The sequence below is a fragment of the Anopheles arabiensis genome, chromosome 2, assembly GCF_016920715.1.
Source record: "Anopheles arabiensis isolate DONGOLA chromosome 2, AaraD3, whole genome shotgun sequence".
Classification (NCBI taxonomy): domain Eukaryota; kingdom Metazoa; phylum Arthropoda; class Insecta; order Diptera; family Culicidae; genus Anopheles; species Anopheles arabiensis.
This window is the reverse complement of record NC_053517.1, coordinates 76,766,030-76,781,548: the sequence shown is the minus strand read 5'-3', so window position 1 is coordinate 76,781,548 and position 15,519 is coordinate 76,766,030. Positions and strand designations below refer to the sequence as shown.

General features: G+C 46.3%; 2 protein-coding genes across 4 annotated transcripts in view; one reads left to right on the top strand and one right to left on the bottom strand.

Moving 5' to 3' along the window:
* LOC120908423 overlaps positions 1 to 4,745 on the bottom strand; it is a 38,113-nt gene extending 33,368 nt beyond the window's left edge. For all 3 annotated transcript variants that reach the window (XM_040319391.1, XM_040319393.1, XM_040319392.1), the window contains exon 1: positions 3,289 to 4,745. The gene's annotated coding sequence lies outside the window, so the exon portion shown is untranslated. The remainder of the gene's footprint in view (positions 1 to 3,288) is intronic.
* A 4,071-nt stretch (positions 4,746 to 8,816) lies between these two features.
* LOC120894814 (E3 ubiquitin ligase RNF157) lies at positions 8,817 to 14,207 on the top strand. Its single transcript, XM_040297648.1, has 6 exons — positions 8,817 to 9,261; positions 9,453 to 9,571; positions 9,641 to 10,672; positions 10,752 to 10,889; positions 10,968 to 12,238; positions 13,703 to 14,207. The coding sequence occupies exons 1-5, from the start codon at positions 9,174 to 9,176 to the stop codon at positions 12,177 to 12,179; spliced, it is 2,589 nt and encodes an 862-aa protein (XP_040153582.1). The 5' UTR covers positions 8,817 to 9,173; the 3' UTR covers positions 12,180 to 12,238; positions 13,703 to 14,207.
* Positions 14,208 to 15,519: the final 1,312 nt, after the last annotated feature.

Sequence of the window (15,519 nt, the reverse complement as noted above, 5' to 3'; positions counted from 1 at the left end):
GCGCAAAAACAGCGAAACAAAAGGATCCAATAAATGTGGTCCAGGCGGCGGCAGCGCAAGGCCGTGCCGGGTTTGGTGCGCGGTCCCAACAAATCCCACCCACCACCCACGCACCCACAAACGTCAAACGGAATGCGCGCGTCCTGCCGGGTCGTTCGGCTCTGCCAAGTGTTGTAACATTAATTGACGAGTGCTGTTAACGACCGCCCACTAGGAGGAGAACGACCCCCGCCCAGCCCAGTGGGGTAATGGGCATGTGCTGCCGCCTAGCGCTGCTACCGCCACCGCAGTGGCTTATGCAATCGTTTCCAATCCTGGGTAAGGGGATTGGAAACGTGAAAAAGCAGTACCGGATTGAAGTTCGGTTTTTGCTTCTTCTTCTTCTTCTTTCATCCGGCTAAAGTGTAGTTAAAAATGAATCAATCATTCTGCAATGGATCGGTGAAATCAAATTGAAACTTTTTGTGCTTACCGACACACACACACACCCACTGTCCCCATGCGGTAGTTAGCCATTTACAGTCGTAGCGGCTAAATGTTAGCTCCATTGGCGTCAATTTATGACAGTGCGCCTCAATTTTTGCCTCCAGCGCTCTGATGTCTGCCTTTTAGTTAGCGTTTTACAGGGGTTCTCAGGGAAGTTCATAACTTAGGAACAATTTCTTGACTCCTTGTTTCGGGGAGTGAACTTTATGCGATGGAAATTGAACCCTTAGGCGCCCTTTGTTGGACAGGCACATCGGAAATTCCTTTTAGATTATAGCTGGAACGGTTCCAAAAGGGTGTCGTAGCGTCCACTTCTAGTCACATAACGTTCACTTCCCGGAGAAAAAGTGAAGGAAGTGTCCCATATTTATAAACGCCCCTGAAAAACTCTGTATGCCTCTATTAGCAACATTAAGAATTCAACAAAATGTTTGAGCTGATTGGTTACATCCTTTACAGGGTTTTCTGAGTCAATTTCCAATGTCTACTTCTTCTATTGGCTCAACAAACGTTGTCGGTCAAGGCCTGCCTGTACCCACTAGCGAAGTGAGCTTGGCTATCAGTGACTTATTGTTACCATAGCAGGATAGTCAGCCATACGTATGGGGGCACGGTCTTATTGGGGGATTGAACCCATTTTATCCAATATCTACAACATTTTTTATTGATTGCCAGATGCTTTTCAACAGCTGTTAAATGTTGCATTTGATTCACAATAATGTTTCAGTACTTTCAAATGATTTTCAACACGTCTCAAGACGGATTGAGTGTGACAGTTCTTTATGATGTGTTGAAAATCAAGTATAATAGTAAAAATGTTATTGTGATGTAAATAAAATGTGTGACAGCTGTTGAAAAACATCTTGGAGGTGGTGAATAATGATGTGCACTTTCGAAAGTGACTTGGAAAACCCTCTATCATGCAATACATGATTATTTTAAAAAAATCATTATTCTCGTTTACAGGCTGTGTGCTTTGTAGCATACTTTATAGAAAAAAAATGAGATGTTTGCAGTTTTATTTAAAAAAAAAAAATTTGACGATTTGAAAACGGAAAGTATGTTTCCCCGCATTTTTAAGTCGAAACTTCAAAATTATTTCCCAAAATTATAGGGTTTTCCGAGTCACTTTCTAATGTGTACATAGTTATTCACTGCCTCCAAGATGTTTTTCAACAGCTGTCAAACGGTGTATTAATTTCATAATGCACCCGCTGTGCAAAGCGATCGAAAACTTCTCAACCTCTCGCTCAATGTAGCTAAAGAGCAAGAACCAATAATGATAAAGCGTGGTGAAAGGATGGGGTAGAGGGAAAGGAGAAGAAAAAGAGAACGTGGGTGAGAACTATTTTTTGGCCATTATCATTTTTGCGCCAACACAGTCGCGTACCGGAGCATTTTCGCCAGAAAAAGATAAACACAGACAGCGCGCTCTCTCGAACGACCGTAAACGCTTCAATCGATCAAGAACTTCGATCGGTTCTTCGGACGTTTCTGTTCGCTTTCTCGATCGGTTTCGGCGGAATGCGAGCTAGAAAGCGAGCTCAAAAACCGTTCGATTTTGTTGCGCGGGGCAATCTTATTTTTTACACATGATTTTCAACACACCACAAAGAACTGTCAAACTCAATCCAGCTTGATACGTGTTGAAAATCAGGCCGAATAAATTAAAAAAAATATGAAGGAAATGAAATATTAGATTGATGTGGATTAAGATATAATAAAGATATAGAACTCGGTTTAATAACAACATTTTCCTTTGAAACAACTGACTCTGTATATTGTGGTTGTACAATATGTTTTTCAACAGCTGTCAAATGTTGTATTTGCATTACAACAATATTTCGGTTCTTTCAGGTGATTTTCAACACGTCTCAAGCAGGATTGAGTTTGGTAGTTATTTGTGGAGTGTTGAAAATCATGTGTAAGAACTGAAATTTTATTATGATTCAAATACACCATGTGACAGCTGTTGAAAACCATCTCAGATGAGGTGAATAATGATGCGCACATTCACATCAGGCCTGGAACCCCCTGTAAAGTGTTTTGTACTCTACTTTTGTATAGCATTGTAGTGCACAGAGGACTCCGATTGACTCCTTACAGCAATTGCATATAACATCGTAATATTCAAATGATTGACTGTTCATTGAGTGACACAAAGATTCCTTAGTTGAGTAAAACATTCTAAAAATAGCAATTAAATTCACCCTCAAACATTAGTGCCTTGAAGGCAAAAATTAGCACAAACTGTCAAACATTGTTGCCTTGGTGGCAATTTTATTCCGGTTGCGGCAACGGCTGTACCCAAAGCCAGACTCAAACCACACCGAGTTCAAGGTTTTTTCGGGGAGAGTTTAGATAACCAGAGCCTTTTGTGTTGGTATGTGTGTTGTGGGCCCACGGCATCGCGGTATCCTTGGCTGACCCGGCTGGCCTATTTCATACATCAGCTACGGGGAGGAAGAAAAGCTTTAACTTGTTGCTTGCCCGCTGCTGATTGCACACCTTGCGCCATGCCTGGGAGTTGGGTAGACCTGTTGGGTTGTGCGGATTAGATGAAAGTGGGGTTTTCATCCCGTTCCCTTTCCTCCACAGGCCTACCAAGCTGCAACTTCGTCCATATTTTAAAGCGTGTTCCGTGGGTAATTACAGCCCCACGCTCTCTGGCAGCACGTGACAAGCGTTTGCTCCAATGTGTATGCAGAGTAGTATCGCTTCAACTGGAGAGTGCTCCATGCGCTGGCACAGGAACGCGCTGGATGTGGGGGATGAATTTATGGAATTTTAAGCACTTAATACCTTCTATCCGCACGCTGCTCTAGCGCTCCTCTGCGGGTTCCCCTCCTGCACTGGGAATGCTGGCAATGTCGCCGAAGGTGCTAATTAGAGCTGTCTGAAAGTGCGATCCTCCTCCTTCCCGCAAACGAAATTCCGTCCGCGGCTTTTCACACACACACACACACGCCACCCCCGGATCACTCCGTTAAGCCATTCGGGGCTCACTGGCCACACTGCTCGGACTGAGGGACACACAAAAGCAATGGGAATGAACGGGTTTTTCACGCACGTAACCACCGATTCACAGTCGCACACAAACACACACACACACAAACACACTTGGTGGCACCAAAAACTGTAGGGTGAGGGGGTGGAGTGTTACTATCTTCTTCTTTTTCTTTGTGTACTTCTTGCACCACACACTGTTGAGCACACGGCACAATCGAAAAACCTCCGGGAGAGATGATTTCGCTTTTTTTAGTGTATGACCGGGGCTACTCGGGTACTATTTCGCGCTGCTGCCTCTCCTGGCCCCGTTATTGTCGGGCCTGGGTTGGTGTAGTACCGAACCGACACACACACACACGCACACACATTCGGTGCTGTTGGTATGATTGATTATTTTTGCTGAGCCCCCGCTTGTTAGCTGGCCGGGGTTTTTTTGGCCGTGGTAAATTGAGCAACCGAGGAAGAAGATGAAGAAGAAGACGAAAAGGATTCGCACGCGAACACGCCGCGATCTAAAGACTAAATTTGGCCTTTGGCTAGTACACGGCGGCACATACACTCACACACTTGCACACGCTCTCACAATCACGATTGATGGTTGGTGGTGGTGATGGGAGTACAGCAGCAGTAGCAGCCCCTTGCAGCCATACAACAGGGGTAAGGTGCAAGCCAGGGAGACGGGAAAGAGTGTGTAGTAGTAGGCTATGGCGGGCAGTGTTGCGGGATGCTACAATTAAAATCCAGCACACCACCCCGGGCCGAAGTAAGGGAGCAGGCTGCCGCGAGGAGACAATTAACGCGCAGGGCGAGGGGTGCGACACAACGATGGCGACAACGATCGAGACAGCGGGCTAATATACACAATCATACACAATCATACACAATCACTAGCAGGTTTCACATGGCCACTACTGCTCGGCACACTACACGCCTTCCAGAGGCCTTACACCGAGCAAACAGACACACACCGAACGGAAAACACAAAAGCCCGACCGACCGACCGACCGAGTGTCCTCGGCAAACGCTTGCATAAATCACACTTCAGCCGCTGGTGTGCGCTCGGCATAAATCAACCCAACCAGCCAACGGGACGGACCGACCGACCGACCGACCGACCAACAAAAAAGTGGTGCTTCTGAACTTTGCAAAATGCCACAGCCGAAACGGGACTGTGTGTGGTGGTGGCGGCCCCGTGTATCCTGCGCCCGCGAGAGGATACTACTGTACCAACACCACTACTACCAGCACGACCTCAGTACACCAGACCAGACCGCGTCCGAGCCGGGAGCGACCAGTTGAATATTTCATTCTGCTCTGCCTCAATCTGCCAGCCCCGGAGCAAGAGAGTAGTAGGCGAGCGAACGAGCTGTGCGTGCTTGTGTGTGTTTGTGTGTGTATGGGGATGAATCAGCACCCTCTCTGCGAGCTCCTCTCGGGGGAGAGTGTACTCGACGCGGTATCCTTTTTTTGTCGGTGAGGCCTCCCACTTCGTTCAATGTTCGGGACGACACACACACAAACACACACACACACACACCTACAGACGCACAGCAATATTGGGCTCACCGGGAGCGCTTGGGAGATTAGAGCTGTATCCTGTGACGAGTTGTGAAAGCTCGTGTGCCATTTCCACGCGCAACAGGAGATGCAAAGGTTTCATCGGTCCTCGAAAGCAACAGCCCCATTTTTTGTCTTTGTGTATCCTGTGGAGCAACAGGAGAGTAACACACACACACACACACACACACACACACATACAGGTCGGAGCGTTAGTGTGTTGCATTGGAGGAAAGTGTTTGAACGTTCGGAAAAAGCATTCGACGCGTTTTTGGAGAGCCCCGTCACCATTTTTATTGCAGTTTGAATTTTTAGATTTACACGTGTGCTACGAAGAATAAAGGATACATTGCCCAATTAAAAAGGAATAAAAATCAAAACCGATTAGAATATTGAAACGTAAAATGAAACCTAAAATTCGACTGGCGGGGTCATTGAAACTTAATTACCTTCAGTTCCGTTGAAAATTAGAATTACTCCACGTTCCAGAATACGAGATGGAAGTTGTAGATAATAATGCGCCAAAAATACCTTAAATGACTCCTAACCGCGGTCTAAAGGGCGAAAGGTCTAAATGGAATGTAAATCGTCGTCGTGGAGCAATTATGAAACGTGTACGTTTTAAAAAAAGATTACTATACGCCCGTTTTATTTTATTTTTGATTATGCCACGGAATTTGTGAAACTGGCCTGGGGTTTCTCATTTTATCTTTACATTGCTAGCACTAGAGAATTGCAATTTGATTTCAATCGAGGCTTAGTTAACTGCTATATGAACGTGGAGTTCTACTTGAAATTTTTGAATGCTATCCAATTTACAAATACACAACGTAACAATGCAAAAACTATAGATAGGAAAGAAAAATTGGCTTATTATTATTTGATGTTTTGAACTATCTCCTTTCTCAGATCTAGTTCTAGCGATGCGTAGCTTAAGTGATGGTGGGTTTGTTGGAGGCAAATACTCCACCGACCAAATTTTCACTCTACGGTAGATCCTTCAGAAGGTCCGAGAGCGCCAGATCCCTACGCACTACATGTCCATCGACTTCAAGGCGGCCTACGACACCATACACCAGAATGAGCTATGGAACATCATGCAGCGGTACCATTTCCCTGGGAAGTTGATCCGGCTGTTAGAGGTCACCATGGACGGGGTGCAATGCAAGGTGAAAGTATCGAACTTGATGTTGAAATCGTTCGAATCTCACAGCGGTCTAAGGCAAGATGATGGACTCTCCTGTCTACTCTTCTACATCGCCCTGGAAGGTGTTATTCGAAACGCGGGGCTAGACAACGACATCCGTGGCACGATTCTCTACCTGTCTGTAATGTCTTGGCTTCGCGGATGACATCGACATCATCGGCAGGACAACAGCGGAGGTATGTGAGGCATACACCCGACTCAAACGCGAAGCAGCAAGAATTGGATTGAGAATCAATGCGACGAAGACGAAGTACCGGCTTGCCGGTGACTCAGACCATCTGGGAAACAGTGTATTCGTTGACGGCGACAGTCTCGAGGTGGTAAAGCATGTAAGATATATCGCACATTGATTCGCCAGGTGGTCCTCTACGGACACGAATCCTGGACCATCCGAGCGGAGGATGCAAACCCTCTGGGCGTGTTTGAGCGACGCATCCTGCGTACCATCTTTGGCGGTGTGTTCGAGCATGGAGCGTGGAGGAGAAGGATGAATCACGAGCATGCTGAGCTGTACGGCGAACCGAGCATCCTGACGGTGGCGAAAGCTGGCAGGATACGATGGCTGGGGCATGTTATGAGGATGCCGGACTCATGCCCCACCAAGAAGGTGTTCCACAGCGATCCCCAGTTCGGCATAAGGCGCAGGGGAGCACAGCGAACTCGATGGCTGGACCAGGTGAAGCGAGACCTGACGGAGATCGGGTGTCTTCATGCATGAAAGGCTGCAGCCAGGGACCGAGCATCCTAGAGAAATATTGTTGACCGGGCCATGTCACATCGACGTGCTCTATTGTGAGCAGGCCAACAAGAGAAAGAGAGAGAGAGAGAGAGAGAGAGAGAGAGAGAGAGAGAGAGAGAGAGAGAGAGAGAGAGAGAGAAAGAGAGTTGTTTACCGTCGGCTAAACGAAGTCTTTTTAGATTCCTTTTAGGTCGAAAGCTTGAGCCGTTTAGAACACATTTAGTAGTCGTTTAATGGATTTTTGGTACCTGGGAAGTACAGGCGGTCCCCGAGATACACGGTACCTCTTATACGCGGATTCGGAGATACGCGGTTTTCAAAATTTGACAATTCTTTGAGCAAATTGTACTGATTTGACACATCCATTGTGAAATACCAAATAATTTCCGTATTGATCGAATGTAAAATACCATTTAAAAAGGTTTAAAACTGTTCAATTCATTAGAAACATATCAAATAATTAATTTGGTGGCTAAAACCACCTCCTACTTGCAAAATTGCACGAATATTAGTGATATTTTGGCTGGAAATCACGAGATTCGACTTACGCGGAAATTCGAGATACGCGGTATTTTGCGGCCGTTTTCGGTCCCCAATAACCGTGTATCTCGGGGACCACCTGTACCAACTTTTTTTCTTTCGGATCCATAGTATCAGAGAAATAAACAATTCAAATCGATTTGTCTGCCTATGTAGCAAAGCTGGAGTACCATTCAGAAATTATCGAATTAAATTAAATTCTATACTTCAGACTGTAATCACATAACTTTTTTTTCCACAATAAATGATTGTCATTAGAAATAGAGTCTAGTATACATAAAATAGGAAATGTTACCGTTTATTGTCTTTGTCCATTCCGTCCTCACTGTGCTTATCGCACAGCCAACGGCCTGTTCGAAGTCTGTCATTAAAGGCCTTTTCGTATGCTGCGCACCTCTGTCAAACTGGACAGCAACCAGAGTGATCAGAAATACCGATTTATGTGTATTCCTACCGATTTTTGATATGCCAACCGATTCACAGATGAGCCTCCTAAAACTACCGATTTTTCATTTATCCTACCGAAAATCACAGATTTTTTCGTTATACTAACCAAAAAGTCATATAACCATTTCCCAAATCACTTAATGTATAAAACTCAATATGGAAATCACTAGCAACCAGAACCAGAAGTGCTCCATCGCATGCGATTTAATAACACGTGCTGTCAAACGCTTTTTCGTATCATATTGCGATTATTTGAATGATTTTAATAATACAGGCGGTCCCCGAGATACACGGTTAATGGGGACCAAAAATGGCCGCAAAATACCGCGTATCTCGAATTTCCGCGTAAGTCGAATCTCGTGATTTCCACCCGAAATATCACTAATTTTTGTGCAATTTTGCAAGTAGCGGGTGGTTTTAGCCACCAAATTGATTATTTGATATGTTTCTACTGAATTGAACAGTTTTAAACCTTTTTAAATGGTATTTCACATTCGAGCAATACGGAAATTATTTGGTATTTCACAATGGATGTGCCAAATCAGTACAATTTGCTGAAAGAACTGTGCCTGTATAACGATTATGGAAAATAAAGTTGAGATTGTTCCTACAAAACACCACACATTTAGTTTGACAGATAAAATCGGATGCGGCGTCCGACGAAATCAATATTTTTGATTCCGCTTGATCCACAGATTAGCTTCCATATCCAAACCCCCCCCCCCCCCGCTCAACACTTCAAAGCCTACCGAAAACTACCGAAAAATCTTAAACTCCTACCGAAAACTACCGATAAAATTTTGATGCGCCTACCGAAAACCGCCAAAATAATCTGGCCACACTGACACCAACCCCTCTCTAGTTGATATTTATTGGATCAGCCAGGAGAAAGAAAATTCACAAACTGTTCCTTGTTTTCTGCTCGGATTTGCCGTAACAAACAATAACCCACCAGCCAACGTACACCAACTAGCTTGCGTGCGTTTAGCTGCGAATTGCTTGCCAGTGCGCGTGTTTCGTCTACCATCGCGGGGAAGTGTGTTAAAATCGCAAGCATGAATATCTTCTAAACAACAACAACACAGACCAAACCTGCTTTGCTGGAGAGGGGGGTTTTGCTCGAAGGCTCGGAGACCAGTTCGGACGTGGTAAAGTGACTACTGTGCAGGGTACCATCGGCCACGCAAAATGGGTCTGTTTGCAAGCAGACAGAATGCCACCGTCGAGGAAACGGACGTGAGCCTGAACCATCTGTACAAGTATCCACCCCGGTCGGGTAAGTACGAAACTGCCTGCTGCCCCTGGCCCGTGTGGTGGCGATGAACCTTTGTTCGTCGATGACGGAAGCACCTGACGGGAGCAGTGTGTTCCAGTTTTGCAGACTTCAACCAGATTATGGCGGTGGTGGTTAACCTATTTTTCTGTTTTCGCTTTTGCTGCCATTCCTTCACTCCTCCCCTGACGCAGGCAACTACTTCGGAACGCATTTCATCATGGGCGGTGAAAGGTTCGATACTCCCCAGCCGGAAGCGTACTTATTTGGCGAGAATGCTGATTTGAACTTTTTAGGTTCCAAGCCAACCCCCGTAAGTGTGGCGAGCTGCGAGCAATATTCCGCATCGATTCAACATCTATGATTTTCTGCTTAATTTTAGTTCCCTTACCCACCGCCACAAGCGACGGAACCGACGAAAACGCTGAAAAGTCTTGTCAACATTCGCAAAGAGTCGGTGCGCTTTGTGAAGGTGCTGGACGCGGGTGGCAACGGTGTCGTCAAGCCGGCTGGGGGCGATCAAGTCGCAAAGCCCAACCCCGCGACGACGACGACGACGACAACCAACGGTACCATCAGCAATGGCTACAACATCGAGTTCATCTTCGACGCCGATTCGCCCTGCCACATCACTATCTACTACTTCTGCATCGAGGACATCGGGCCGGGCGGATCGAATTACATTTCGCGCGATTCCTCCATGACGTCGGAAACGTTCCACTTCCAGCGGGGCGTCAATCAGCTGTTCTCGGCCCCGCACCACATCATCTACCCGGCGCTGTACGCGGAGGAAAACCTGTCCTACAGCCCGGACAAGGATACGTTCCCCGTCGTCATCCACTGTGTCGTCGGTGAGGCGGCCACCGGTGGTGGCAACAGTGCGGTCGCTAACAGCAACACCACCACCGTTACCACCATTACCAACAACAACAGTGGGCTCACTGCCGGCGTAGCGAGCGACGGTGGCGGCGATAGTGGTGGGGCCGGCCCGGGCAGCCGCCAGTCGCATGCCACGATCTGCGTAATCGATCACCATTCCGACGGGACGTACGCGCTGCGTGCGCTGAAGCAGAAGATCTTCGTCGACGGGCTGTACTATCTGCTGCAGGAGATCTACGGCATCGAGAACAAGCTGGCGAACAAAACGGTCACGGACGAGGAGACGGAGGACAACGGGAGCGAGTGCGTCATCTGCATGTGCGACACGCGCGACACACTGATACTGCCCTGCCGGCATCTGTGCCTGTGCAACTCGTGCGCGGACTCGCTGCGCTATCAGGCGAACAACTGTCCGATCTGCCGGGCACCGTTCCGTGCGCTGCTGCAGATCCGGGCCGTGCAGAAGGAGGGTGCCGGTGGCGGGGGCGGCTTACCGTGTGGTGGCAGTACACCGGCGGCACAGAATTCGGCCGACGTGAGTAGTTGGACGTGTTGTGGTGGATGATAATTTGTATAAATTTTGCTTTCCCTTCTTTGTTTTTTTCCCCCAACAGAGCGCTGATAACATTCCGGCCGGTTACAAGACCATATCACTGATCGAAGCACTGAACGGGCCGACGGTTTCAATGAAAGCGATCAACGGCAGCACCGACTCAACCGCTGGCACCGAAAATGGTAGCGAGAATAACCGGGTAAGTCGTGGTAAATGACACGCGAATGAAGCGAGACGGCGTATTAACCGATCTTTTCTGGTTTATTTGCGTTCCCAGAGCACCGATAATGGTTTTGGATTCCGCAACAAAATGACCAAGTCATCCACCGATCACAGCAGCAACGGTGAGCTCGCCAACGGAAGCATCGTTTCGGAAAAGTCGTCCTCCGACATCCGGATGCATTTACTAGCTTCCGATGAAACGAACGCCATCGCCGAGGCCGGTTCCGGCGGCACGAACGTCGGCGGCATAGCGAATCCCACCACCGTGTGCACCAAAAAGGAGCTGCTCTCGAAACATTCGCCCCTGATGCAGCGAGCACCGGTCAGCAAGGACAAGAACCCGCGCGAAAAGGGCAGTCTGCACCGAATCGGAAACAGCGGCACGAACGGGTCGAACGGTGGCGCTTTGGTTTCATCCAAATCGAAATCACCCTCCGACCGCACGATCGGGTTCCATCTGGTGCACGAGAAACCGGCAGCGCCCGGGGCGGCGCTGGTGGGCAAAATGCCCGACTCGAAGCTCACCGATCTGACGGAAAACGACGACGACAGTGAGGCGGAAAAGCTTTCCCCACTGCTGCGCAAATCAGACAGCTACGATGCGGGCAGCAAGCTCGGAGACATGGCGATGAAGAAGCTGCTGATCGGTGGCTCGGGAACCATCGGTGAGCCGGTGAAGGAAAAAACATCGCCCTCCGCTGTGATAACGGAGCTGCTGAAGGGTGCCATCATCGGGAGTGATGATATCGGCGTGGAGGGCGGAGGCGTTGAGATGGGACTGGTCGGAGGGAACAGGGGCGCCGGTGGTGCAATTATATCGATCGTGACCGACGATTCGGAGGACTTCTACACGCCCGAAGATCCGCCGGCAACCAGCCCACTGAAATCGATCGACGATGACGACGACGAGCTGCCCAAGCTGGCCGAGATAGATACGGGCCGGAAAATGCTTGTGGCTGCTGCTGCTGCTACCGCCACCACCGCCCCCGGAGCTAACCTGGGCTCGGCGCCGCCGGCTGCACTCTCCGTACTGAAGGAAGAGTTCTCGCAGGGATCACTGCCGGACAGCCCGATCAGTGGCAATTCGCAAACGTCGACGCGCAGCTCGAGCGACAGCTACTCGTCCAGCTCCAGCACCCGGCAGCTGCTGTCGTCCGGTGCAGTGCCCAACGACACACCGACGCACGTGCTGAGCTCGTGCGATTCGACGGCGAACGGGCACAGCAGCGTATCGAAAGCGGCCGAGTGCGGCATCGAGAGTGATTAAGCTGCGGCTGCCGATGGTCGGATTGAGCGATGCAGTGGTGCTACAGGATTAGGAAAACGGTAAGTCACGTGCTTTGCAGTGAGATTATTTACTTGTTCATTTATCTGTTTTGTGGTAGCAACCAACCAATATTCGTAAACTAATGGAGTTAACAGAAGAAAAAGGAATGTCTTTTGGAAGGATCAATTCCGACGATATTTTGGTGTTAGTTGTTCCCTATATTAACTTAATTGTTTTGGTACAATTTTAAGCGATAGAAAACCATCTTATGTAGGTCACACTGCAACATGAAGCAATTGAAGGGTACTGATATAACACATGCCTTGTCATACTGACTATACAAATTAAACAAAATTTCTATGCTAAAATTCTACACCAATTTCACAGTACGCTGTATTTTGCAGCTTACTGCTGCCGGGATTGGTTTGTTGGTCGCAATGAAATCTGTTACATTACTGAAATACCTCCGTATCGGAATTAAATTGTACTCTGTTCCAAACCCGATGTAGATTCAGATTCAGCTCTGGGAACGGTACTGCTTCGTTCAGGTGAGATCAGGTGGTGGAATCTAGAATCAAAGTGTATGTAGACCAGGTGGTCTTTCAGCCTGTTTTTATAACCAAATTTGAACGTCACTTTTTGAAAGGACGTGTGAAAATTTTTGCTCAAACAGGCATTCTGGTCAATGGCGGATCTAACGGTAGGCGGACTAGGCAGTCGCCTGGGGCCCCGCCGATTTAGGGGCCCCGTAGATCGCCATTCTATAGTATGCCGTATGGACAGAGTACTAGCGCCAAGGGCCAATGCAAACAGCTGACAGGTTGAAATTTCAGCCTACGATCGTAAAAGGGAAAAGGGATCCATTATCAGCTTAGGATCAGTTACAGGACCAGTGCGGTATAAGACTTATACGTATTCAGGTTCAATTTCAAGACAGGTTTGGGATCGTCATCAGTTCCTAGATACATGCCGATATCAACTCAGAACTATTTGCAGGGTCGGTATCTGACCAGGACCCGTTGCAGGAGTGATGCGGGTTGATTTCAGTACCAGGATGGGTTGATAGTATAGTATTGAGTGATAGTATTGAGGCAGAAAAATACTATAATTAAGATTATGTCAATTATGATCCAGACCTCATTAACAACGAACGCATGAACACTCCGCGCAGATATTTTAATTTACAGAAGTTTTCAGGGGTTCTCATAATGCTGGAACACTTCCTTGACTCTTTCTTACCAGTTCTTACGACTTTAAGTATCAGGAAGTTGACTTTAAAGCTCTTTTTTGTACAGGGTTATGTGGAATCCAATGGAATTCCAACATGACTGTCCAAAAAGGATGCCGTAAAGTCAAATTATCCATCGCATAACTTGATTTTGCATAAGAAAGAGTAAAAAACACTCCCAAAATTCAGTATCAAATGATAACCACTTGTGTGCTATTGCTAATTTCTCATATTATTCGATTGGTTGCGTATTAAAACTAATATACTTACTACACATATTCTCTCCTTGCAACAGTTTCTTCGTATATTGGAACATTATGTAGGCGTTCCAAATAAACGGACATACCAGTAAGTGCAATCCCCCGGAAGGAAGGTGTCGCCAAAATGTACACCCTACACCCACAACCAGGATGTCATCGTCTTCGTCTTCTACACCTTCTTCTTCTTATTCTTCTTCTTCTTATTCGCAATATGACCGTACATCATATAACATTTGTATTGTCTGTTTCGCAATAGCCTTCTTCCCTCGTTCGTTCTCCTCCATTATCATCATTATCATCAACCATCTCTGATCTTTCCTCCCTCTCTTCAACTTAAAGTCATTATATTGGCTGTCGTGCATTCACTGCCGATGGCCAGGATCTGTGTTAGGTTAATTTTTTTCCATTTTTATTTGACTGTTAAGTACTCTACCGGAACAAACACACGTAGCATAGCATTCAATGGTAAATGTAAGTGTGCGTAATATGATAATAAAAACGATATTTTCATATTTAAACCAAAAGCAGTATGTAACATTACACCTATCGTATCTAATTTTTGTTGTAGATAACCAAAGGAATGAGAATGTGAGAAAGTTTCTAATGTTAAGTTTCTAAACCAGTTTTGCTACACATTTCGTACATCACTAAGAGTCACGCTTCACACTGCCGCCGATGGTGGTTGTTGGGTTAACCGGCAAAAACGTCAAAAAACCCGTACATCGCATTGTTGATCGTTCGTGTGATCATGCGTCCAAACTTCTGTGTTAGTAGAGAACAACCGTTTTGTTAAAATGCATTGTGGATGCGAACGTTGGGCTATAGTTACCAGCTTTTGTCTTCGCAGTTTTAACGGCGATGCTTCTGTTTCCGTTATTGTAAGTCCGATTAGTAGCAGCAACAGCAACATAAAGTACACGAAAGTCAACTTCCCCCGAAGTGACATGATGTAATCTGCTTAATTTTTCAATTTGGTACCTGTATGATCGAGCTGACACTTCCTGCTTTTACACAGATTCGTTACTAGGGCAGAGTAAGGCACGAATTAATCACTCTTGTGTCTTGTGTATGAAGGTTGAACTTACTTTAACACCAGTCAGACGATCAATGAGATCAATTCTGCATAACAGCCACAGTCTTTTCATGGACTGGCGTGTATGTATCAAGTGGGGTTGATATGACCCACTGCACAACAAATAGAGAAACAATTAATCTATGACCCAACGCCAGCCTAATTCACACACCACGTGAGAGATTCCCACTATTTGGGGGAAAAAGCTTACCTGTAAAAGTGTAGTATATTGGTTGTCGTAATATGTTATCTTCGAAGCCATAATTTTGATCTCATTTGAGACGTTTTTTTATAAAACAAAAAGCTAGGCTTCATTGCTTAGCTTGGGGATAAATTACGGATAATAATTATGTATAAATTTTTATTCTATTTGGCCAACTGGGGGCAGTTCATACATGGAGAGATGGATAATTTAGATTCAGTTTCATGAATTGAATGAATTTTCAAAGGTTATCAATCCTTTGAAGATTCAAAGGAAATTTTGGCAATACTTCACTACTAACACATTTCGAAGCGAGTCTTAAGTTACATAAAGAGGTTTGCAATTCACCTAAAGACTGTGGGACGCTATTACTATTTATCCTTAATCAATCCCATGACAGCGATATGATGCTTAAGATTACCCGGGACTGTAAAACTTGAATCCATGACATCGGCACACTTTTTCGATGTGTCAAAATTGTTTGAAAAATAAATCTTTAGAGATTCGATTCAAGATTCGAATCACTCATCACTGAAGATTCATATGAATGAATATTTTCGTAATATTCATGAAGCACA